Source organism: Podarcis cretensis (genome assembly GCF_951804945.1).
Source record: "Podarcis cretensis genome assembly, chromosome: 7".
NCBI lineage: Eukaryota > Metazoa > Chordata > Lepidosauria > Squamata > Lacertidae > Podarcis > Podarcis cretensis.
Window position 1 is genome coordinate 26,988,899 of NC_137176.1, and position 23,987 is coordinate 27,012,885.

Here is a 23,987-nt window from a genome sequence, read left to right on the forward strand (position 1 = left end):
GAAGAGAGGCGTGGTTCTATATATAAAGGAAAAATTTGATCCACAATTACTGTATAAAGATGATCAAGGGAGGGTGATAGTAGTACAGATGGTGTTTCAAGGAGAAAAAATAATTGTGGTAGGAATATATGCTCCAAATGATAAAAAATCAGATTTCTTCCTTGAATTAGGCAATAAGTTAACGGAATGGATGGACCAAAAAATAATACTAATGGGAGATTTCAACGGGGTGGTTTCACCAAACTTGGATAAATCAACAAAAAAACAAGATTCGAAAGAAGGTAAACTACCCAGGTCATTTTTTGACCTGATTAACAATCTAGGTTTGATAGATGCTTGGAGATTTAAAAACCCCACGACAAAGCAATATACCTTTTTTTCAAACCCAAAGCAGAGTTGGGGGAGAATAGATAGTATTTGGGTATCTAAAGAACTAACTCAGAATCTAAGTAAGGCGGAAATTTCCGCCCAAACTATATCCGATCATAATTCAGTCTTTATGGAAATAAAAGGTAAAGATAATAGACCAGGCAGATGGAGAATGAACGAATCTTTATTCAATGATCAGAGGGTAGTAACTAAGGCTAAGGAAACCATTGAGGAATACTTTAAGTGGAACTTGAATGGGGAAACAGCGGTAGAGACAGTATGGGATGCGGGAAAGGCAGTCATGAGGGGCTTCCTGATTCAGAAAAACTGCCATTTAAGAACAGAAAGAGAGAAAAATAAAGAGCAAATTCTAATACAGATTATGGAAAACGAAAGAAAATTAACTATTAATCCTGATGAAGAGAACATAAAGCATAACATAAAGATATTGCAAACTAAATTCTCTATGATAATTAATCAAGAGATTGAGTGGAAAATAAAAATGATGAAACAGAGAAACTTTGAATCAGCTAATAAGATAGGGAAATACTTGGCGTGGCAAATAAGAGAGAGGAGGAAACAAAATACGATCTGTAAGATAAAGGATGGAGATAGAATCGTAGAGCAACCAAAAGAAATAAAAAAGATATTCCAGATCTATTACAAGAATTTATATAAAAGAGGAAAGGAAACGGACGACGAAATAAATAACTTTCTCCAAAAACAACATCTACCACAAATTGCAAAGGAAGAAAAAGAGCTCTTAGACCAGATGATTACACAAGAAGAGATTAAAAAGGCCATAAAAAAGATGAAAATCGGGAAAGCACCGGGGCCGGATGGCCTACCAGCCAAATATTACAAAACATTAAATGAACAAATATCCCCAATATTGTGTGAAGTGATGAACAATATTCTAAAAGAGGGGAAAATCCCCAACTCCTGGAAGGAAGCATATATTACATTAATTCCTAAAAAAGATGTAGATGCTTTAGAAGTAAAGAACTACAGACCGATTTCGTTATTAAATAACGATTATAAGCTGTTCGCAGATGTGATGGCAGAAAGATTAAAAAAGGTCTTGAACAACAGAATTCACAAAGATCAAACGGGCTTCCTTCCAGGGAGACAACTGAGGGATAACGTAAGAAACGTAATAGACATTATTGAATACCTAGATACCAGAATAGATGTTCAGGGCGCCCTGGTATTCATAGATGCCGAAAAGGCATTTGATAATGTTTCATGGGACTTCCTGAAGAAAAGTCTGACAGCGATGGGGATGGGAGAAAGATTTAGAAAAGGTATAGAAGCTATTTATTACGAACAAAAGGCAAAACTTGTAATAAATAATACAACATCAGAATTTTTTGAGATACACAAAGGAACTAGACAAGGCTGTCCTTTATCTCCCCTACTATTTATAACAGTACTGGAAATATTTAATAAAAGACTGAGGGAAACAACAGAAGTTAAAGGAATTAAGGTAGGATTGAATGAATATAAAATCAAAGCCTTCGCCGATGATATTGTACTAACTCTTCAAGACCCAAAGCATAGTGTAAAAGAAGCTCTACAAAAATTTGAAGAATTTGGCACCGTATCAGGACTTAAGGTTAATAAGAATAAAACTAAGATGTTGGTCAAAAATCTAACCAAGGAAGAAACGGTAGAACTAGAGCAAAGGGTGGGAATAATGACGGTAAAAAAGGTAAAATACCTTGGGGTATGGATTACGGCTAAAAATATTAACCTATTTAAAGATAATTACGAGGTCACCTGGAAAAATATTAAGAGAGATTTGGAAATTTGGGACAGAATGAGACTATCCTTCTTAGGAAGAATAGCAGTTGTAAAAATGAATGTTCTACCCAGAATGTTGTTCCTATTTCAAACTATCCCGGTGCTCAAAGGTCTAAAGCAATGCCAAGAATGGCAGAGAACCTTGGCGAAATACATCTGGCAGGGAAAAAGACCACGAATTAAAATGAAAATATTAGTAGATAAAAAGGAAAGAGGGGGCTTTTCCCTACCAGATTTGAGTTTATACTATGAAGCGGCATGTTTATTGTGGCTAAAAGATTGGATAAGATTGGAAAATAGAGAATTATTAGATCTGGAGGGCTTCGATAATAGGTTCGGGTGGCACTCGTACCTGTGGTACGGAAAGGTGAAGGCACACAGGGGCTTCCTAAACCATATTTTTAGGGGTCCAATATTCCAGGTATGGGAGAGGAACAAAAATCTCTTGGAAAGGAAAACCCCTTGGTGGATCTCTCCAATAGAGGTGTTGACTATTAAGAAAACTAATATGGAAGAGAAGAATGCCACTTATGAAGAACTTATAACTAAATCGGAACACGGTTTGAAACTTAGACCTTATGAGGAGATAAAATCTCTTTTTACAAGTTGGTTACAATATTACCAGGTGAATGGTCTGCTAACTGAAGATAAAAAGAAATTAGGATTTGAAGATAAAAAATCTAGGTTTAATGTGGAGGTAATACAGGGAAAGAGTAAAGCACTGTCCAGGATATATGACATACTACTGGAGTGGTACACTAAAGATGAGGAGGTGAAGGAGGCAATGACAAAGTGGGCGATAGACGTGGGCTATAACATCGATTTTGAAAGGTGGTTAGAATTATGGAATAATAATATAAAGTTTACGGCGTGTATGGCATTGAGGGAAAATATGTGGAAGATGATATATAGGTGGTATCATACACCGGTGAAATTAGCTAAGATTTATAGGTTAAAGAACAAACAATGTTGGAAATGTGGGGAAGCAGAAGGCGATTTCTACCACATGTGGTGGCTATGTAATAAAGTGAAAAATTTTTGGGAACTAATATATAATGAACTTAAAAAAATTCTTAAATATACCTTTCCCAAAAAACCTGAAGCCTTTCTGCTAGGAATGCTGGGTAAAGAGATTAAAAAAGAAGATAAGAATATATTCCTCTACGCCACCACAGCCGCAAGAATCATGCTGGCACAAAACTGGAAAACGGAAATTATACCTAATATAAGTGACTGGCAAGTTAAAATGGTGGAATACGCCGAACTTGCTAGACTAACGGCTAGAATACGAGACCAAGATGAGCAAATATCTCATAAAAATTGGAGTAAATACTGGAAATATACTGAAAATAAATTGTAGATGACACTGGTGGGCTTCGATTAACTCTAACAGAGAATAACTAATATTTAAATTTAAGAGAAAATACGTGAATGTAGGATTATTTGATACTTACCAATAGGGTGGAGGGAAGTCCAGGACTAACTAAAGTCCAAAGGTTTTTTTTCTTTTTTCTTTTTTTTCTTTTTTCTTTCTTTCTTTCTTTTTTGTATATCTACATGTATGCTTGTATATCTACATGTATGCTTTTGTATATCTACATGTATGCTTGTAAGTTGGGTGATATGATGATCTGTATAGCGTATATTTGTATAGACATGTGTATTTTCAAAACTTGAATAAAAAGTACTTAAAAAAAAAAAAAAGAAAGATTAGATGGATCACTGGTGTGATCCAGCACACTCTTATTCTCTTTGTCCTTGCTGGCTGGGACTGGGGGGGGGGGGAGTCCTGAAGGGCACCAGGTTGGGGAAGGCTGCTCTAAATAGTTTGAGGCCAGGTTACCGTCAGGACCACCTATACCTACACAAACCTTCCCATGACCTGAGACTGAACCAACATTGAGATCCACCAGAAGGCTTGGCACATGAGGCCAATGGTGCTTCCGGGTTTGTGGGGGCACTTCAGGCAAGATGCTCTCCAGGACACTCTCTGTGCCATTTTCTTACCCCCTTTACACTAGCCTGGTTGTTTGCTCCTCCATCCTCCCATTTATCATCTTAGTGGCAGGAAGGGAATAAAAGGGTCCCTTCTTTCCCTGTGTGGGGAGTGAGGGAGGAGAGAGAATGTGAGAGAGACAAGGGACCTATCCGTTCCCTTCCTTGCTCATTGGCTGTTTGATAAGAATGGGTCCCTTTTTAATTTCTCTGCCCCACCCCCCACCAGTGAAGGAAAAAGGGACCCATTCCCCTATTCCCTTCTTACCAAGCAGAGAGACGGGAATGAAACGTCCATTTCTCATTCTTTTTCCGTATTTCTTTTAGATGTGGTTGGGTGCACTGGAGCCAGCATGCATGACCACTTCAGATCGGAAAGCGACCTCTTCCATTCCCTTCTCAGACAGCTGCTTCCACCTGCCTCTTCTCTCCTCCATCCCCATTTCTCTCTCTCTCTCTCTCTCTCTCCCTGCTCCCTCTCTTCCCCTTTACCAGGTAAGAAGCATCACGACTTCTCTTTTCAACTCTGTATAGATCAAGTGGGAGGCTACTAGAAGCAGGGCCCAAACAACTGCACCTGCCGTCTTCAGTTTTCAGAGTATCTTTGGACACACACTGGGGAATTTAAGTTTTCTTACTTTTTTTTCAGGGGTGTGTGTGTTACTGTCTGGAGCTCTGCTCTAACCACAGCAGAGTGCCTTTGTTTTCCTCCTCCTGCAGCAGCAAGAGAGACTCAGCAGATGGCAGAGATCAATTGTACAAACTGAACAAGCCTGAAAACCTTGACCTTGGCCCCAGATAGCACTGTATCCCCTGTGTTTATTCTATTCCGGCTAAAAGGTCCGCGAGGTTCGGTGGCTGTGGGGGAGAGGAGAGAAACGTACAGTTCTTTTCCCAACTTAACACACCCATTCTTCAAAGAGAGGCTGTTTCTGGACAGATAACTCCTACTAGCGCTATTAAAACCACTGCTTCCCACACCATCATTGATACTGTGTTCTGTTGCCCCTACCACCCTGGTATATTCATAGCTGCTATGAGTGGGAAAGGTGAAGGTCCAATTCAATTGAGCAGACATAGGTGGGGGGAGGAACTGAGCAATCCTTTAAAGTCAATTATTTAAAGACGTTTACCCAACACTACCCATGAAATGAAAAAAAAAAGTCTCTGGTTCTCTCCCACCCCCCAGTGGATGACCCCACAACCCACTAGGTCCCCCCCAGGTTCATCCTCTCCCCATTGTGCACTCCCCCCCCCCCAGGCTCATCCTCCTCCTGACTCTGCCAGCCCGTGACAGTTGCTCTACTAAAACTATTTGCTTTTCAGGGAGGGCTTCCTACATCTTCCTCTGCCCCCTGTGCACACAGACCACGGTGGTAGCAGGGAGACCTGTGGCAGCCCCCCTCCCCATCTTCGAACTCAGTCAGAGCTCTACTCTGCAGACTGCTTATCATAATGTGAAAACCTCTATTTCAATTGCAGCAGAGGTTACTTTGTCATCGTATTTTTCCTTCACCGCATTTTAAAGCAGCCCAACAGCATTTTCAACAGGCACTGCGACTTAATTCTCTACTACAACAAGATTATTTTCAGAGGCCAGCTACCTATGCTTCCTAATTTTGCAAGATGATTTTTAGCTCGACCATCCATGAAATTACTGAACACGGCGCAACTGTGTGCAGATCTGTGCCACTGCATATATGCTTTTGTGCTCTAAGGTTAAGGTCGTCATAGATGTGGACCACAGCATTTTAACGAGGTAGGTGTTAAAAATGACAGGAGCATCTACCTGAAAAATGGAAAATTATTTCCACTTGCATAGATTTATACACTTCACCATTTCGCTAAGAACTACTGCTGTCCTTAGGTGATCCTGTTAGAAGTTTTAAAAAACAAGAAAGAAGAAGGGAGAGAGAACCTTCCTTGTCTTCCAAGAAGAAAATATGACACATTAGCCATTAGGTAATGAGCAAAAAGGCATCTGCCCATGCTTAGATACACTCTTCACAATTAGTTCTTCCACTGGCTGAGCCTTGACTCAAGGGCTCCCATAGTCAGAGGATGCTTGCTTGCCAGATTTAAGGCTGATTTGACAGTTCTAACTCCCTGGTGCTCACTAATTTGGCCTTGACTCTCCTCAAACAGCATATCTTTATCTTTCTCAATCCTGTTCTTTCTTAAGAGTTTATGATGGCAGTAAGGATTAAGATTTTCCTTCTGAAAGCATTAGCCATAATCAAATGTTATTGTCTCCAATCACATGACTATTGGGCATCAATGTTTGTACAGTATACTGCATGCCATTTGAGTGACAGTAAGCAAAAGCCTATAAGAGTCTACTCAGAAGAACGCTACATTGACTTCAGTGGCACTGACAGGTAAGTGAATGTAGAGCAAAAATGCATTCACAGCAACAATGCATGTTGAGGTTAAGAGATACAAATTTAGACTTGATGTTCATAAGCGTTCAAAGGACTGGAGAGGATCTAACAAAAAACCTGTCAAACAAAAAAACTCTCTGCTGATTTTCTGATTAGGTTTGCCATGTGATTAAGGGACTGCCACTGAAGAAACACAAGGCTCAAAATATGGATCCTACCAATTAGTCCATGAGATTTCAGTTTCAATTTCTGTTGAGTGGAGATTATAGGTCTTAAGCTTATAAAATAGTCAGATTCAACAAAATGGTGAAAGAAATTGAAATGCTAGAATGTCAGGTGATCAAATATAAAAGATAATATAATTTCACAATTGCATTTTGTATTAACACTGTAAATTAATTGCATTATTCTTGTTTGGTGGAATATTTCTTCCCCACCCCCATCCCTTTCTATTCAACGTGGAAAGCTCAATACATTAGATCTCTGGATAAATGCTATAATGCTTTGAGCATGGTGTAATATTGTTTCTGCAAGCTGCCTTGAGGGCTTTTATGGTGGAAAAGCAGTGTATGCATATTTAAACAGACAAGCAAATATCCCATACTTTATTGACATTGGCTTGGTTCCAAAGATGCCCTTCCACTAGCAGAAAGCCTCCTCCACTTACAAGAGTGATTTCTAACCAAGCGAAAGAGTGTTGCATTCTGGTTGTTTTTTTAATGTGTCTGTACTAGAGGAGGGGTAAGGGAGCTCACAAGCCTGGGGCTTGTTCAGGAAATGCTAAACCACAGTTTAGTGTTATATCCAAATGAAGCAAATCACCCATTTCCTGCAACAACATGTAAAACTGTATTAAGGATGATGGTTTACCATGCAGGGTAAAATAATATTAACAACTGCATGCTAATAATTGCAGAATCCTGCACTCTACTGATACTGAGGCTTTCTTTTTCAACTCAGGACCCCCTGGAGATAAGGATAAAGAAACAGTACTAAATTATTACCAGAAACTCCTTATAATGAACCAATGCATCAACACACAGCTTTCACTTTAATTGAGGTCTCACTGATCTCAGACATTTAAAAACAAAACAACATTAGCAAATTCATGGAAAATGTCTCTCTCAATGTATATCAGAAGTATGAGAAGTCAAAGAAAGCTTTCATGATTAGATACAGGGTACCATAGATGATTGAATGCTGGAAACAAATAATTATGCCGTATCTGTGAACTTCCAGAGGCACCTGACCGGCCATAAGTGGAGACTCACTGTTGGCCTGGGTGGACTTTTGGAGTGATCCAGCAGAGTTCTGCTGATGTTCTTATAGAGGAGTACAGATTTCAGTAAGAAAGCACTGCATCACTACTGCTTCTGTCTTGATACTGTAGTTATGCACTAGATGCAAGGCATTCTGTCTAGTTTCCCCAACAACACGACACAAGAAAATGCATGCTGAATTAACATTTCCTCTCTCTTTTTTTCTGCATAATGTTGAAACACAGTCTGCAACAAATTCTGGCATACGGAAGAAGATACGTTTCTTAAGGTAGGCAGGATGCATTACAAAAGCAATACTTACTCAGTGCGTACAACGAAAGGATTATTCCAGCCAGGCAAAACCCTTCGAAAAACCTGAGTGTGCTGAACATCGTCACATTCACAGAGAGGGCCACAGATAGTCCAAATATCAAAATGAATAGGACAGAGAAGAGCAGCACTGGCCGACGACCAACCCTACAGAAATAAAAAGAGGAACAAAGCCAAATGTATTTCAAATTCCATACTCCATTTTTCAAATGAGAGTTCTGCACTGGATGCAACATTCCCCAACCCCCTACAACTTTGATTCTTAAATTTCTCTATGGAGATACCTAAGGAGAAATATCACACAGTAGGTCTGCAAGCAATATGTGTTGCATTTTGAAATAATATACATATGTTCTTAGAACAGCAGGCTCCACTCAGGTGTTCTTAGGGAGGGGGATGCTACCTACTCCTCTTAGATAGCCTAATACTGTTCATGTTTCTTCATGGGTTAAAGGGTGAATAGAAAGGAGACGTGAAGTTCATTGTAGAATGGGTACCCAGAGAAGGGTCTCCAATAACAATATTGATGAGTGCTAAGGCTCATATGGGAGCAGCTGATCCTTGGTGCCAAGCTGATTACGGCTTTGCCAGCTCCTTGAATTGTCTCCATAAACAAATGGTAAGCCAGCTTCTTATAAGTCAGGGGCAGGGGGCCTGTGACAATCTATCAGTGTTTCCCAAACTTGGGTCTCCAGCCGTTTTTTGGGACTACAATTCCCATCATCCCCAACCACAGCTCTTGGTGGCTAGGGATGATGGGATTTGTAGTCCAAAAACAGCTTGAGACCCAAGTTTGGCAAACACCGATCTAGATGTTTTTGGACTACAATTCCCACCAAACATAATCATTGGCTATACAATGTACTGGCTGCGCTGATGGGAGTTGCAGTCCAACAGCACAGAGAGCCTCAGGTCCCCCATTCCTGTCATGAGGCATCAGGATCTGCTTTCCAGTGGGGGGGGGACAAAGACCCACTGGGTGTGTCTGAAAGCTCTCTAGAGTTCTTTTTTTATTTCTTATACTCCAATCCTGACTGTAGACTCAGCAGTTTCATCAATATTTGGTTTCGAAGGGTGGTTTGGGGGCTAGAATAAAAGCAAAGCCTTTTTCATTCACAAACATTTTGGTGTCCTTATTATCTAGCAAAATGCACAGCGCCCAGTGGTGGAGGAAGAGGAGTTCGGGGGGAGCGCACCGCCCCCGGCAGCGCGATCCCGGTGGGGTGCCATCACGGCTGCCCCCCTGCCTCCGCTAGGCGCCACGCCCCCAGGATGCGTGCCAGCCAGCGTGAAGCTCCGCCACTGACAGCACCTACTTAAAATTGAATTTCTCGAAATCGCTATTGCTTTACATTGGTACCTTTCAAATGGCCAAAGATACACACTGGAGCTGTTCTTTTCAAGACATCTCGGAATAAAGACCTCTCACAACACACACAATTGTTCTAGTGCCATTCACGTCTTGTGCACCAGTACTCAGTCCACAAAGCAAAGCTAAAAGGAAACACCCCTTGAAATCAAAAACCCTACACAGAAATCCTTCCAAGTATCTATATAACGTGTCTTATTCCTTAAGGAGCCTGCTGTGTGGATGACTATTTCCAACCAGCAAAGCAGAAGCAGGTGGAGATGCTATCTATGACCGCTGTGCCATAGATTGCAGCCATTATCCAGATGAGATCAAAGTCCTAACAGCTAATCCAGCCTCAAGTAGCGAACATGTTTAATAAAGCATAGTCTTGGTTTCTGCTGGTTGCCAAGCAACAGGAAGATGGTCTAGCAGGGGTCTAACAAGGGATTTCTTAGTTTGATCTATTTACATGTATGTAAGACCATTTGGAGAAATATTTTCCACAATAGCTTTTTTTGTTTTATTTGTTTGTTTGAAGACCAAGAGAGGTATTTTTTTCTGACTGCAGCATAGATTCAGTGTTTTGCATCTCCTCCCACCCACTGCCTCACTCTTTTTGTTCTCCATGGAACTAGACCTGCTAGGAAGATTCTCAGCTGTATCAACAAGTTGCAAGAAAAACTATGTGCTCACTTCCAATATGCAATGTATTTAGGAAGGCTTTTTTATTTAAATAAAGTTCAGGGCATTCAGTAGTGCCAGAAGTTGTTAGCCTTTCATTTTACTGATCATGAAACATGCCTGACTATGTAGGTCCATGTGGGTCATCAGTTTCCATGTGCATCACTTGCAGAATCAGGTACTGGAGGCACATATCTGATGCACACCGGTATGCTCATCAGAGAGTGGGAATTCTATATGGAACACACATCTCCATCTGCATACTTTGTTTTGAAGCACAATTAAATTTGGATTGGGATGCAAGAAGGAAGAGCTCCTTTTGCAAAACACAAGAATTTCCAAAAATAAAAAATAAAAATGCAATTTTTATTAGTATTAGAAACAACTATTTTTTCTATTCAGATTTGTATATAATTTGTATGTCAGTGTTCTCTTCTCTTACATGATTGGGCAGGAATAAATTTATGTGTCTCTGGAGGAATTACATCTTTGTACTGGGGAAATACTGCGTATCATTTCAGATTAAGTAGCACTTTTGTTTTCCTTGCTCTCTCCATCTTCTTCCCTTTTTAAAAAAAATGTTGTTACATAGTGACTGAAAGCTGGTCCAGCCACCTCTGCAAGGCTACCGCAGTTTAATAAAATTGGGCTGCCAGCCAGCTTTAGTGCAAGTACATCAGGTTAAGCCACCCGTGTTATCTCAAGCACCTTCTTTAAAAATTTAAAATGACTTCATTTTCCACAACAACAATATCAATCAACGGCAAGTCAGTTGTGAAATGCGCTGCGCTTGTGACACACACATTGAAGTGGAATGCCAAGGAAGAGGTAATAGCATTCAAGGGGGAGAAAAGCAGTTTCATAATGCTTTAGAGAGACATATTTATCGCTTTTAATCTCCGTGTGAATTTGCACTTACCAGTCAGCTATACATCCTGTTATTAGGTAGCCAAAGATTAATCCTACAAGCAGGGAGAATTTTGCGATGTGGACTTTCCAGGCAGAATCACAAACAAGATCCCACTAGAAAAGAAGAAGAAAACAAGATGCATTTAAAATGTGCACTCATACACCTGAATAGAATTACTTATAGCATGGGTAGCTGGTGAGCTACCCACCAGAGGAGGGCAAAACACTCATTATCCCTGATGGCTGGATATGATGAAGCTTGGAGCCCCACAACATCTGGAGAGCAAGCTTTTAAAGCACCTTTCCAGAGTATTTTTCATACGTAGCTGTGAATACCAGATTATACACCAGGGCTTGGTCACCTGTAATCATCCATTCAGAAAAGCTGGGTTTACTTAAGTTCTGGAAAGTTTGCATGCACTTACTATCATAAGCTGTTCCAATAAAACATCTTCTGCATTAGGTATCAGTGACTATTTTTGATCTAGCAGTTAACAAAATGAATTCTGCCCTAACATTGAAGCTAGGGCTGTGAGCTAATTCATGATTTTCAAATCCAATTTAACCCCCCCCCTCTTAAGCAGGGTGGATTTGTTTTAAATCAAGATTTAAATCATGATTTAAATCATTAGTCAGTAAGACTTGATTTAAATCTTTTTTTCTCTTTTTTTTACAGAAAGACTCATTCTTGCTGGTATAATCTTAATATTTACAACCAGATGAAGGTTTCATTTTTGGATTAATAAATTTTCAGAGTAGTTTTTACAATTATATAAAAATTACCGGTATTGATTTGGTTATACTATTAGAAATACATAGACAGATAATTATGAAATTATTGTGAGGTTTAATAAGTTAACTGTTTATATTTGTACAACTTTTAAGCTATACTTTATTGGAAGGAGAAAAATAATCATTTCCTTAATAACAACTTAAACAATTTATTAACTAAAACATTAACATTATAGCATATGTATTCATGTTTGTTAACTGATGTGGTTAAACATTTTTTAAAAAAAACCAAACACCTTAGACTGAGCTTTAGCACACATGAAAAACTTAAACAAATCCTTATTTCCTGATGACTAGCCTTTGGACTATAATGTACCTTTATTTTTTTGTTAGAGTGTTTATTAATTTTCCAATAAAAACATCCAATTAGCATATCAACATCAAATATTAGCATATTTTTTGAAATTATAATAAATATCATTTTTTTTTTAAAAAAACCATCCAATTAGCATATCAAATCATAATCCAATAAAACAAAATCCATTTGTCTTCCCAATTTAATTCTAATTTTTGCGACTTCCCACGGTCTGAATGTCAAAACAACTCCAGGTCTCAGTCCTGCCTCTCACTATAATGTAACTTAAATAGAAAACTATCTTTAGAAAGACTTTTCCTCCAAAAGAATTTTATTTTTAAAATCCAATTATTAAAAAACAACACCCTGATTTAAATTTAAAAAAAAATATTTTTTTATCCACCCTGCTCTTAAGCAAAGCTTTGTTTTATCAAAAGAAGAGACCTGCTGGTTTAGGTCAAAGTCTAACTAATTATTGTTGTTCTTGTTCTTGTTGTTGCCATCATTATTTAAATAAATTGTATACTTTTCTCACAGTGGCTGGTCAGATACTATTGGAAGCCCATAAGCAGGACTTGAGCACAAGAGTGCTGTCCCCATCTCTAATTTGCAACAAGTGCTTCTGAAGACCAGTGGCTGAGCTTCATGTGCCGGCACTGGGTGGGGCACAGAGAAGGCGGGGGTAGGGCTGGCATGGGGCGCCACCCGCAGGAGTGTGGCGTGCGTCCTGGGGAGCAGCCGTGATGGCAACCCACCAGGACCGCGCTGATGGGGGCAGTGCACTCCCCCCGCACTCCTCTTCCACCGCCAGTGCTGAAGACAAACCACCATGAAAAACCATGGTGCTGTCTGAGGGGCCATTGCTTTACATGCAGATTCGATCCACAACACCTTCAGTTCAAAGGTTCTCAGGTAGTTGGGTTGGGGAAGACCTCTCATTGAAACCCAGGAGGTCTGCTCCAGGTTGGAATAGCAGGAGACATATTGGAATACAGACGGACTCATAGCTTGTATAAAGGCAGCTTCTTAAGTTCTTATATAAATAACACTTTTTAATAGATCCTGCTAAAAAGCATAATCACCAGAGCATCACACTTTCTGAGAAAGATTTTAGACAGATGACGCAGGATAGGAAAACTCGGCTGATATTCAGCCTCATCATCCAAACCTGCTCAACAAGCTATTTTAAGGGTTTTTTTGTTGTTGTTGTTTGTTTTTGCAAGAATGGGAATGAACGGGATACGGCACCAGGGTGTCTGTTCCTCTGCTGCCTTCAAACAGCTGAGATAACGTTTTCCCAGGCCTAAATGTTAGCTGGAAGGCATGTGGAACACATAGTTGCTGTATCACAAGGCACAGTGGCTAAACCACATTAACAGGATTTTCCTGGGTTTCTCCACAAAAGCTCTTCTCATGACAGAAGAACAGCCTGACCACAGTTTTCTGCATGAGGAGGTCTGCAAATGACAAGAGATTCTGAACTCCGTGCATACAGTCAAACTACATGAAAAAGATTGGGGAACCTGATGTGGTCTCCCCAGATATAGTTTTCAGAACCTGAGCTGGAAGATCAAAGGAGGACTACGTATATAACCTCAGAGGTAGTCAGAGGTAGATCTGAGTTGCTAGGTAGCTACTTATGAAAAAAGCTTCAGCATGATTCATGCATGATTATATGAGGCATATTTAGCCCGATTCACATAGGAAATCTCTGAACAAGACATTACATAGAAAGAAGACATCAGGTACCTGTAGAACAGGGGTAGGCAATCTAAGGCCCGGGGGCCGGATGCGGCCCAATCGCCTTCTCAATCCGGCCTGTGGACGGTCTGGGAATCAGCGTGTTTTTACATGAGTAGAACGTGTGCTTTTATTTAAAATGCATCTCTGGGTTATTTGTGGGGCTTGCCTGGTGTTTTTACATGAGTAGAACGTGTGCTTTTATTTAAAATGCATCTCTGGGTTATGTGTGGGGCATAGGAATTCATTCATATTCCCCCCCCCCCAAAAAAATATATAGTCTGGCCCACCGCATGTTCTGAGGGACGGTGGACTGGCCCACAGCTGAAAAAGTTTGCAGACTCCTGCTGTAGAAAGCTACAGCATTCTGGCTACTGCTGCAGCGTTCTGCTGCTAAGGACATTTCCAAGCAAGGGGGCTATACCTTGCTTTTTTCCTGAGAGAACATTACTTCTGACATTTGTTACTTTCCTAGCTCATACTTGCCTTGGTAATGAACTGGAGGAGAGCCAATAAACTGAAGCTCAATCTAAAAAGGACCTGAGACACTGTGAGTGGGTGGCTCCCTAGACCGGATAGGTGGGTGGTTGCCTGTTCTTGATGGCATTACACTCCCTCTGAAGGGGCGGGTGCACAGCCTGGCGGGTACTTGTGGCCTCGGTGGTGTGGAGTGCCTTCCATCAGCTTCCCAGCTGATGTTCCCCTATCTGAACAGGGATAGCTCAACTTCTGCCATCTATGCTCTGGTAACCTCAAATTACATTGCTGCAATGTGTTATACATGGGGCTGCCTCTGAAAAAGGTTCAGAAACTCCAGCTGTTGTAGAGGGAAAGTAGGTGGCAGAAAGAGAGGAAGGAAGGAAGAAAATGGGGTGCCTAATCCTGGCTCCTGCCACAGCCCACCACTAAGCATGCACCCTCTGACAGATTACAGTGCCCCCGCCAAGCAAATGTTACCCTCCAAAGAGAAAAAAGCTTCCCATGGCTGCTTTAGCTCATCAGGGTGTTGGCTGACACTCAGCAAAAAGTAGGTTGCAAAAGATCGCTTCCTACGTTGGCTGCTTCTGCCACCGTTAATGCCCTTTCTGGAACTGTCAGCAGCTGCCTCCAGGTAAATGGCTTTCCCCAAGGTGGCTATTAAAAAATGTCTGAATTGAATGCTAGCAAAGCAGCCAGGGGAGACTGTGCAGACAGAGCATCTAACGCCTCCTAGTTCTGTACACAATTAACACAAACCAAATTCCCAAATTCGCCAGCCTGTACCCTGAAAGGGAACCCCTTAACGAAACCTTGCATGTGTCATGGGACCTGTTAGCTTCCGCCCTTAACAGAGGGCGCAATATCACATCCATTCCCTCAAAAACAGCCAGGTGCCATTCCCATCACGACATAGCACAGTTGCTCATTTCCCTCTAGGCTACTCCACTGAATAATATTTTGAAATGCAAAGCTATGCAGCAGAGCTTTCTTTCTTTCCTTCTTTGTGTGGTTTTATTTAAAGGAAACAGATTCATGGCCACATGCTGTCCTACATTCAATATTTTCCAATCATGTACCACTATGTACATAGCAGCACACAGGACAAAAGCTTAGTTTCAATGAGAAATATTTTCACTCTCTGCTGTCGCTTCTTTGTTGTGTCTGTGGGTTCTGCCTCTGAATGAAGCTTAATTGCATGTCCCCACTGGGAAGTCCGTCTGAAGCAAGACTCGCTAGTCTGGGGATTACTAGGCACATTGGTCCAAATCGCTCAGGTTGGTCCAAATCGCTCAGGTTCCATTTTGAAAATCCATCTTTGAGTTTATAAGCAGCTCATTCCTAAGGTCCTACTGCTATATTTTTTCTCATCCACCCCAAGTGGCTGTGCTTATTCAGAAGCTCCCTCTGTTCCAATCATAACCCCTCCAAACTCATGGAGCTGCGTAGGCTATTCCAAAAGCGTTCCTATCTCACCTTTGAAACTTGAAGGCTTCTCAAAATGTCCTGCCAGCAACACCCACATATACCTGCAATCAGTCAGCCCAGGGAGAACATGATCTGAGCTATGATGCAACCATAAACAAGGCTTTCTTCTTTCTATGCTAGCCTTTGTCAGTCTGGTGATCTCTTAGACTTAGACTGTGCAAGACCTATTGCACCCATAGCAAGACTGCCTTGTGCAAAGTTGGGTTTAAGTTGAATGTTAGTTCCTGGAATATCAGAACACACTTACTAGTAGCAGTAAACTCCACTGAACATAATGGGGCGTATTTCCAAGTAAAGGTGATTTGACTGTAAATCTAATTAAGTTAGAATAGAGATTCAGCTATCACAGAACAATATAAAAAGGCATTTTTATATTGCCTGGGAGGAGAGAGCTATACAAAAGCAGGGATTTTGTTACCGTAACAGAATTTAATTCCCCACCACCACCTTTAAAAAAAACCCCTCCCAGATATTTTAAAATAATATATATTTTTTTGACATTGTTACTAGTGGGTTGTGTGTTGTTGTTGTTTTTTTATAAAAAAGGCACAGCGGAAATTCAAGTCATTTGCCATCTCAATTTACTTGTTTATTTGCCACAGCAGAGAAATGTGCAGACTAATTTAATGAGATAACCTGCCCCTTTGGCATTCTGTCAGCCCTAATAATATTACTTCTTGTTACAGTTCATAACATTGTAACCGATGGAATTCCCCCCTGGCCACAAAGTTTCAGCAATTTAAATGCCACACAGCCAATCTACAGCAGATTTTGAGTCTCTCTCCTGTGGACACAGGGGTGGGGGTGGAGAAGGATACACAACACAGCCTTGGCAAAGCTGCCAGCCCTACCAATTTGTGTACTCCAGTAGTAGGCAAACTCATGCTTTTCCCAGCTCCGACGTTGGCTTTACTCCTTGCATTTGGCAATATAAGGAAGCGTATGCTAAGTAAATTCCAGAAACATGGTTAACCCCAGCCTTTTCACCAGAGGCAAAAGGGCTGAAGCTGATCTGGCATCCCCATAGCTGACTAGCCTGCTCTGGCAGTAGCGGCACACCTCCAGGTTGGTGTCAGGTATCCTAAGTATGTCAAACCACCCTAATATGATCAAGGGTGGCACCATTCTAAGCAACATGGTGCCACCTTAAAGCAAGGAAGGGCAGAGTTCAGGCTAGCAGGCTCTCCTTTGTGTTTCAAGAAAATCCCTAACTGGGACATATGACAAAAAGACATATGGTTGGACTTTGTTTTGCACGATAAGTGGCTGCTGCTTGTAGTTATTTAATTGCAGTGTTTTATCAGCTGGTGTCTTGAGCAGCAACCTCTGGAAACGAAGGGCTAAAAACCAGCACTGCCCTCCCAAATTATCTGGTCCCTTTTAACTTCGTATTTCAGCTGGTTGACTAAAACCCTATATTTTGGCTGCTGATCCCTTATTTTCGAGGCTGCTGGTCCCTTATTTTCAAATCTGTAAGTTGACAGCTATGCTCAGGCGGCAGATCCAACTGCCTCCTCACCCCCGCCACTGCTCCATTGCCAGCCGCACTGCGGCTTTGCCCGCACCACTGGCATTGCTGTCACATGGCCCATGCCCTTCCCACTCATGCTGTATGCTTGCTGCTGCATCGTGGCAGCAGTGCGAATGCAATTGCAGACAATAGTGCAGTTGGGGGGGGCATGGCAGCGTAGGTGCAGGAGGGCCCCATATTTATAAGTGGGAGGCAGCAAAATGTCCTGGGGCACCCCTGATGGAGCGCAGCTTTGGAGCACCGGAACTGAGCTGGTCTTACAGCCCTTCCACATCAAAACCCATTCACGATAATCCCAAATCATCCAGCCTCCATCCAGACAAGTAAAGAGGCATTAGAGTTCAAAGACACATTCCAGCCAGGCAAAAACCACTCAGAAGTGTGATGTAAAAGGTCAATGAGGGGTTTGGCCTGCAGAGAGTGGGTCTGTCCTAAGGAGAGTCCTGAGGCCCAGACAGAGAAGATAAAGTTTCCCTACACTACCTTAACAGTTTAGAGATCTGTGTTCAGTGATCCTCAGCATGCACTCTTCCTCAAGAACACAAGAAGTACCCTACTAGATCAGATCAAGGTACATGTTGTCCAACATATCCTCCTTTGAGAGGAAAGGTGGAATGCAATGTAATGTAACTACTAGAGGGAGTGGGTGGCGCTGTATTCTAAACCACTGAGCCTACTGGGCTTGCTCATCAGAAGGTCAGTGGTTTGAATCTGTGCGACCAGGTGAGCTCCCATTGCTCTGTCCCAATTCCTGCTAACCTAGCAGTTCGAAAGCATGCCAGTGCAAGTAGATAAATAGGTACCACTGTGGCAGGAAGGTAAATGGCATTTCCATGCTCTCTGGTTTCCATCACAGTGCCCCATTGCACCAGAAGCGGTTTAGTCATGCTGGCCACATGACCCAGAAAGCTGTCTGTGGACAAATGCCGGCTCCCCCGTCCTGAAACGAGATGAGCGCCACAACCTCATAGTTGCCTTTGACTGGACTTAACCATCCAGGGGTCCTTTAGTTTTTACCTTACCTTTTTAAAAAATATTTATTTATACAACAAGAAAAAAACACACAAAAAACACCAATACCAAATTACACACAAATTACAAAAATAACCATAGACACATAATTTTCTTGGCAAACAATAAAACATCTATTGGTCTTAACACTAAAGACCCAACTTCCCGTCTATTCCATATTTCAAATTCATATTACTTATTGCTAATACACATTTTTTTCATAATTAAACTTATTCTCAATAAATCTAATTTCTTCTATCTACCTAGCAACTATTACTGAAGTTCCTTGAATGCTGCAACAGAATTTAAACTACTATATTTATTTTTCAGATATTATTTGAAAACCTCCCATTTAGAAACAAATTCCTGTTTTGATTTATTCTTTATTTTTTCTGATAACCATCTAATTCGGCATATTCTGTCAGCTTTTGGATCCAATCTTGTATAGAGGGGATTTCATTACTCTTCCATTTTGCTGCGATCAAAACTCTTGCTGCCGTCGTCGCATATAAAAAGATACCCTTCCTCTTTTGTGGAATATCCAAATCTGTTATTCCCAGGAGGTAGGCCTCTCGCTTTTTACTGAAAGAGATATTTAGCATTTTTTGCAGTTCTGCATGTATACTCTCCCAGAATACCTGTATTTTCCTACATGTCCACCACATATGGTAGAATGTTCCTGAGTCTCCGCATCTCCAACAATTACTTGACACATTTTAATACATTTTTGAAAGTTTCCATGGTGTTAGATACCATCGATGTTGCATTTTTTGAAAGTTCTCTCTAATCGTGTAACAGTTTGTGAATTTCCAATTGATCTTCCATAAATTTTCCCACTGGGCCATGGTTATTGAATGGCCAAAATCCTGGGACCACCTCACCATTGCCACTGTTACCTCCTCCGCCTTGACTGTCCAGTCAAGGAGGAGTCGGTAAGTTTTGGAAAGAGTTTTTCTTTTAGAATTTACAAGATCAGATTCGAATTGGGAAATTTCTACTGAGAACCCCTTTTGTTTGTCAGATTTAAATTTTCCAAATAACTGATGGTATTGGAACCAGTCTGAAATGTGTTCTCTTATTTCCTCAAATTTTTTAAATTTTATTTGGTTATCTTCATTTTTTAGAAGTATTTTATATGTTGGCCAGCTTTCCTGAGTATTTTTCCGTTTTACTGCTATGGCTTCTACTGGAGAAGTCCACCACAGGACTTTAGGCTCCATCAGGTCTTTATATTTTTCCCATACAGCAAAGAGTGACTTTCTTATTATATAGTTGGTAATTTTTTTATGAATTTTCGCTTTTCCATATATTAGGTAGGCATGCCATCCCCAACGGTTATCAAAACCTTCCAGGTCCAGGAGATCCGGATCCTGCAACGTGCACCAATCTTTTAGCCAGGTGAAACAGGCTGCCTCGTAGTAAAGTTTTAGGTCGGGTAGGGAAAAGCCTCCTCTCTCTTTTATGTCTATTAAGATCAGGTGTTTAATCCTAGGTTTCTTCCCTTCCCACCGAAATTTGAAAATTTCTCTTTGCCATATCTTGAGACAACCTGCTTCACCCAGTATCGGAATCATTTGAAATAAAAAGATTAATTTTGGAAGCACATTCATCTTTATAATGGAAATCCTACCCAGAAATGTTAATTTTAGTTTACTCCAGGTTACCAAGTTTTTTCTAATCTCTAGCCAAGTTTTGGTGTAATTATCCTGAAATAAGTTTATGTTCTTGGGGGTGATCCAAATACCCAAGTATTTCGCTTTTGAAGAGATTTTCAGGCCCAATATTTTTTCTACGTCGTCCTTTTCTTCTGTGGTTACATTTTTAACAAGCATTTTTGTTTTTGTTATATTCAGCTTAAAGCCTGCCACTTCTCCAAATTCTTTAATCAGTTCCAGCACTCTTTTCAGACTTTCTTTAGGGTTTTCAGTCATAACAAGTAGATAGTCCGCGAAAGCTTTAATTTTATATGTTTTGTTTCCCAGAGTGATGCCTTTAACAAGCTGATCCCTTCTTATCTGATTGTTCAAGACTTCCATCACCAAGATAAATATCAGTGGAGACAGTGGGCAGCCCTGTCTGGTTCCCTTGATTATTTTGCACTCCTCAGTAATTCTTCCGTTGATGATCAATTTTGCATATTGTTCCGAATAGATGGCATTTATTCCTTTACAAATATTTTCTCCCAGTCCGATTTCTTCCATTAATTTTTTCATAAACTTCCAGGACACGTTATCAAAAGCTTTTTCAGCGTCTACCAACATAATAGCTGCTGGTTTATCAATTTTAATATCCAAATATTCTAATACATTAATCACACATCTAATATTGGATTGCATAAATCATCCAGGAAGAAATCTGGTTTGATCTTTATGAATTATCTCTTTCAGCACCATTTTTAATCTATTTGCAAGAATGTCTGCGAATATCTTGTAATCATTATTTAGCAGTGCAATGGGTCTGTAATTGGCCATGTTGGAGGCATCATTTCCCTGTTTATGGATAAGAGTAATAAAGCTGTCCTTTCAGGTTTTCAGAAGTTTTCCATTTGCCAGAATATTATTCATTAGGTCAAGAAATAATGCTTGTTCTAACTTTTTATAGTAATTAGCTGGAAGACCATCTGGGCCCGGTGTCTTTCCTAATTTTGATCTCTGTATAGCTTGTTGCACCTCCATAGCTGTTACTGGTGAGTTCAAGATTTCAGTTTTTTCCTTAGGTATTATTGGTATTTTATTTTTGTCCAAATAATCAATTATTTTTTCTAGAGTCTCTGGACCTTCTTTATATAGTTTTCCGAAAAAACTAGCAAAGTTTTTACTAATTTCCTTCGGTTCTTGAATCCATTTGTCTTCAATTTTAATTTTATTGATAATTCTATCTTCCTTTTTCTTCTTTAATTGCCAGGCCAGAAGTTTACCAGGTTTATTTGCAAACTCAAAATTTCTATGTCTTACCTTACCTAATGTAACTAAAAAGGTTACATTTTTTTTACCTTACCTAATGTAACTAATAGGGACACGGGTGGTGTTGTGGGTTAAACCACAGAGCCTAGGACTTGCCGATCAGAAGGTCGGCAATTCGAATCCCCATGACGGGGTGAGCTCCTGTTGCTTGGTCCCTGCTCCTGCCAACCTAGCAGTTCTAAAGCAAGTCAAACTGCTAGTAGATAAATAGGTACCACTCCGGCGGGAAGGCAAACGGCGTTTCCATGCACTGCTCTGGTTCGCCAGAAGCGGCTTAGTCATGCTGGCCACATGACCCGGAAGCTGTACGCTGGCTCCCTCGGCCAATAAAACGAGATGAGTGCCGCAACCCCAGAGTCGGTCACGACTGCACCCAATGGTCAGGGGTCCCTTTACCTTTACCTTTAATGTAACTAATAAATGAACAGCCTTTATAAGAATCCTAGCAATCAGCAAGTCATTGGCTGCCTACTAGAAATGACCCTGTGATCCACCATTGGGTGGCAGGCAGTTTTTATCAGAGTTTTCTTCCAGCCCTTCTCTTAGTTCCCAACTGCATATAGCAAGGCTCACTGCAGATATATTTTGGAAATCAGAAAACCAGAAGTTTAATTAACCATGCAGTTTCACGCGGGGGGGGGGGGGGGAGGAAGGAACAATTTTGTGTGTAGCAGAGAACAACTGTGCCAAGGACGGAACACATAACGGAGTGAAGCAAGCAAACAAAAGAGGGAAAAAAAGTCCTTCCAGTCATTTTTTTAAAAAAATAAGTATAATTGTCTCCATTCTCTTCCTGGCATGCCTCCAGCTCCAGTAACACAATATCCTATCCCTACACAATGGAGTGGGGGAAGGCTTAATGTTTGAAGTGGCAGATAAAACACCACTGGCTGCTTTTTAAACAACAAAAGAGTGAATACAGGTATGGCAGATGCAGAGCATTCAAATAACTGTTTCTTTTAATATACATTTTTTTAAAAAACAGAAAGCAGAGCCTTCAGATAATGAGATTTTAAAACAAAAGAGAAAGCAGACCCTTCAAATAACTAGATTAATATTTATTTTTTTGGAAAAAAGTAAAGCCAACCCAAAATGGCATGGGTAGAACTACTGTCCCTGGGCAGGGTACAGTGAGCATGCTATGGCTTGCGTTGAGTACTATCCAAGTTTTCCTGTGCAGAATTGTGCTCAACCTTCAAACGTAAACCCCCCCCCCCCAAAAAAAAACCCAAGTTGAAAAAACAGCAGTGGGACTGAGGATCTTCTTTTTTCTGTGGAAGTGGTTTCATAGGCACTATTCCACTTGACCTGCAACATTTATACAACCCACAGAACTCATGGTAGGTGTGCAATCTGGGCCATGTTCACTGTACAGAGGTATCTCGGGTTCAGGTTACATACGCTTCAGGTTACAGATTCCGCTAACGCAGAAATATTACCTCGGGTTAAGAACCTTGCTTCAGGATGAGAACAGAAATCATGCTCTGGCAGCAGGAGGCCCCATTAGCTAAAGTGGTGCTTCAGGTTAAGTACAGTTTCAGGTTAAGAAAAGACCTCCGGAACGAATTAAGTACTTAACCCGAGGTACCACTGTACTAGCTGGGCCTGGCTTGGCTGGCCTCTAATAAATGTAAACCATATCTACCCAATACTGAGCAGTGTAGCTAGACAGGGGTGGGGGAGCGGGACAGTCCACACTGTTGTGGGGGCTGTAGGGCACCACAGGGGTCTGTACTGCAGCACAGTGGCTGTTGTGCATCAAGGATTGGGATCCTGGGCAGAAGAGCTTGAGGGCAGTATGGCAGTTGATGGGTGTTTTGGGCGCTGCAGGGGGGTGGAGCCATTTCCCGTCTCTGAAATCGGCGGCTGCCCTAAAAAAAAAAAAAGTTTGATCTGCCCCAGGTGCTGGAGGGGGTTGCTACACCGCTGCCAATACCCAAGTACTGTTGGCATGCTTTAGAGTTTTAAGAACACAGAGCCTGCTGGCTCAGGCTAGTGATCCTTCTAGTCCAGCACCCTCTTCTCAGTGGCCAACCAGAAGCCTATGAAAAACTCAAATATAAGAGCATTCTCCCTTTCTTGGTTTTCTGCTGCCTTCAACCATGGAGGCGGCATATATCCTTTGTGGCTAGTAGCCTTTGCTAGCCTTACTCTCTGTGAATTTATCTAGTCCTCTTTTCAAGCCATCCCAGATAAGAATAATTTTACCCTCCAAGATCCTAGGTGGCAGTTTTGCAAAAATTTCCTTCAAGGACAGGTGCTGTTCGTGTAATAATTTAAACCCTGAAACAGTCCCCCATGTGTTATTGCTGTTTTTAAACTGTAAATTCTTTCAAGAGATGAGAAAATGCATAAATTACCATGAGATAGTCCCTAGTTGATCATTAGGGACCCCTTTTAAGTATCTTCCTCAAGGGGTCTAACCAATCCATTACTGAACAGGTGGCGATATATCTGAATGTTGTAATATCTCCTTGACCTGCTATGGTTGCCTGCTTTTAACCTGTCACTTTTTCTTCTTCTGAGGTTGAGATTATTATTTTTAACAGTTCCTCCTTTCTTTAAGCATTGGCTGACCACAATAAATATTTGATTGGTATTGGGGCGTGAAC

General features: G+C 41.0%; 1 protein-coding gene across 4 annotated transcripts in view; it reads right to left on the minus strand.

Annotated features, from left to right (window-relative positions):
• SLC22A23 (solute carrier family 22 member 23) overlaps positions 1-23,987 on the minus strand; it is a 115,821-nt gene that overhangs the window by 80,560 nt on the left and 11,274 nt on the right. For 3 of the 4 annotated variants that reach the window (XM_079984974.1, XM_079984972.1, XM_079984971.1), the window contains exons 2-3: positions 11,089-11,192; positions 8,130-8,284 (exon numbers count right to left, since the gene is read on the minus strand). In XM_079984974.1, coding sequence (XP_079841100.1) covers positions 8,130-8,284; positions 11,089-11,192 — 259 coding nt within the window. Of the gene's footprint in view, positions 1-8,129; positions 8,285-11,088; positions 11,193-12,870; positions 13,177-23,987 lie in introns of those variants that run through there. The other variant, XM_079984973.1, reaches the window with a different exon arrangement.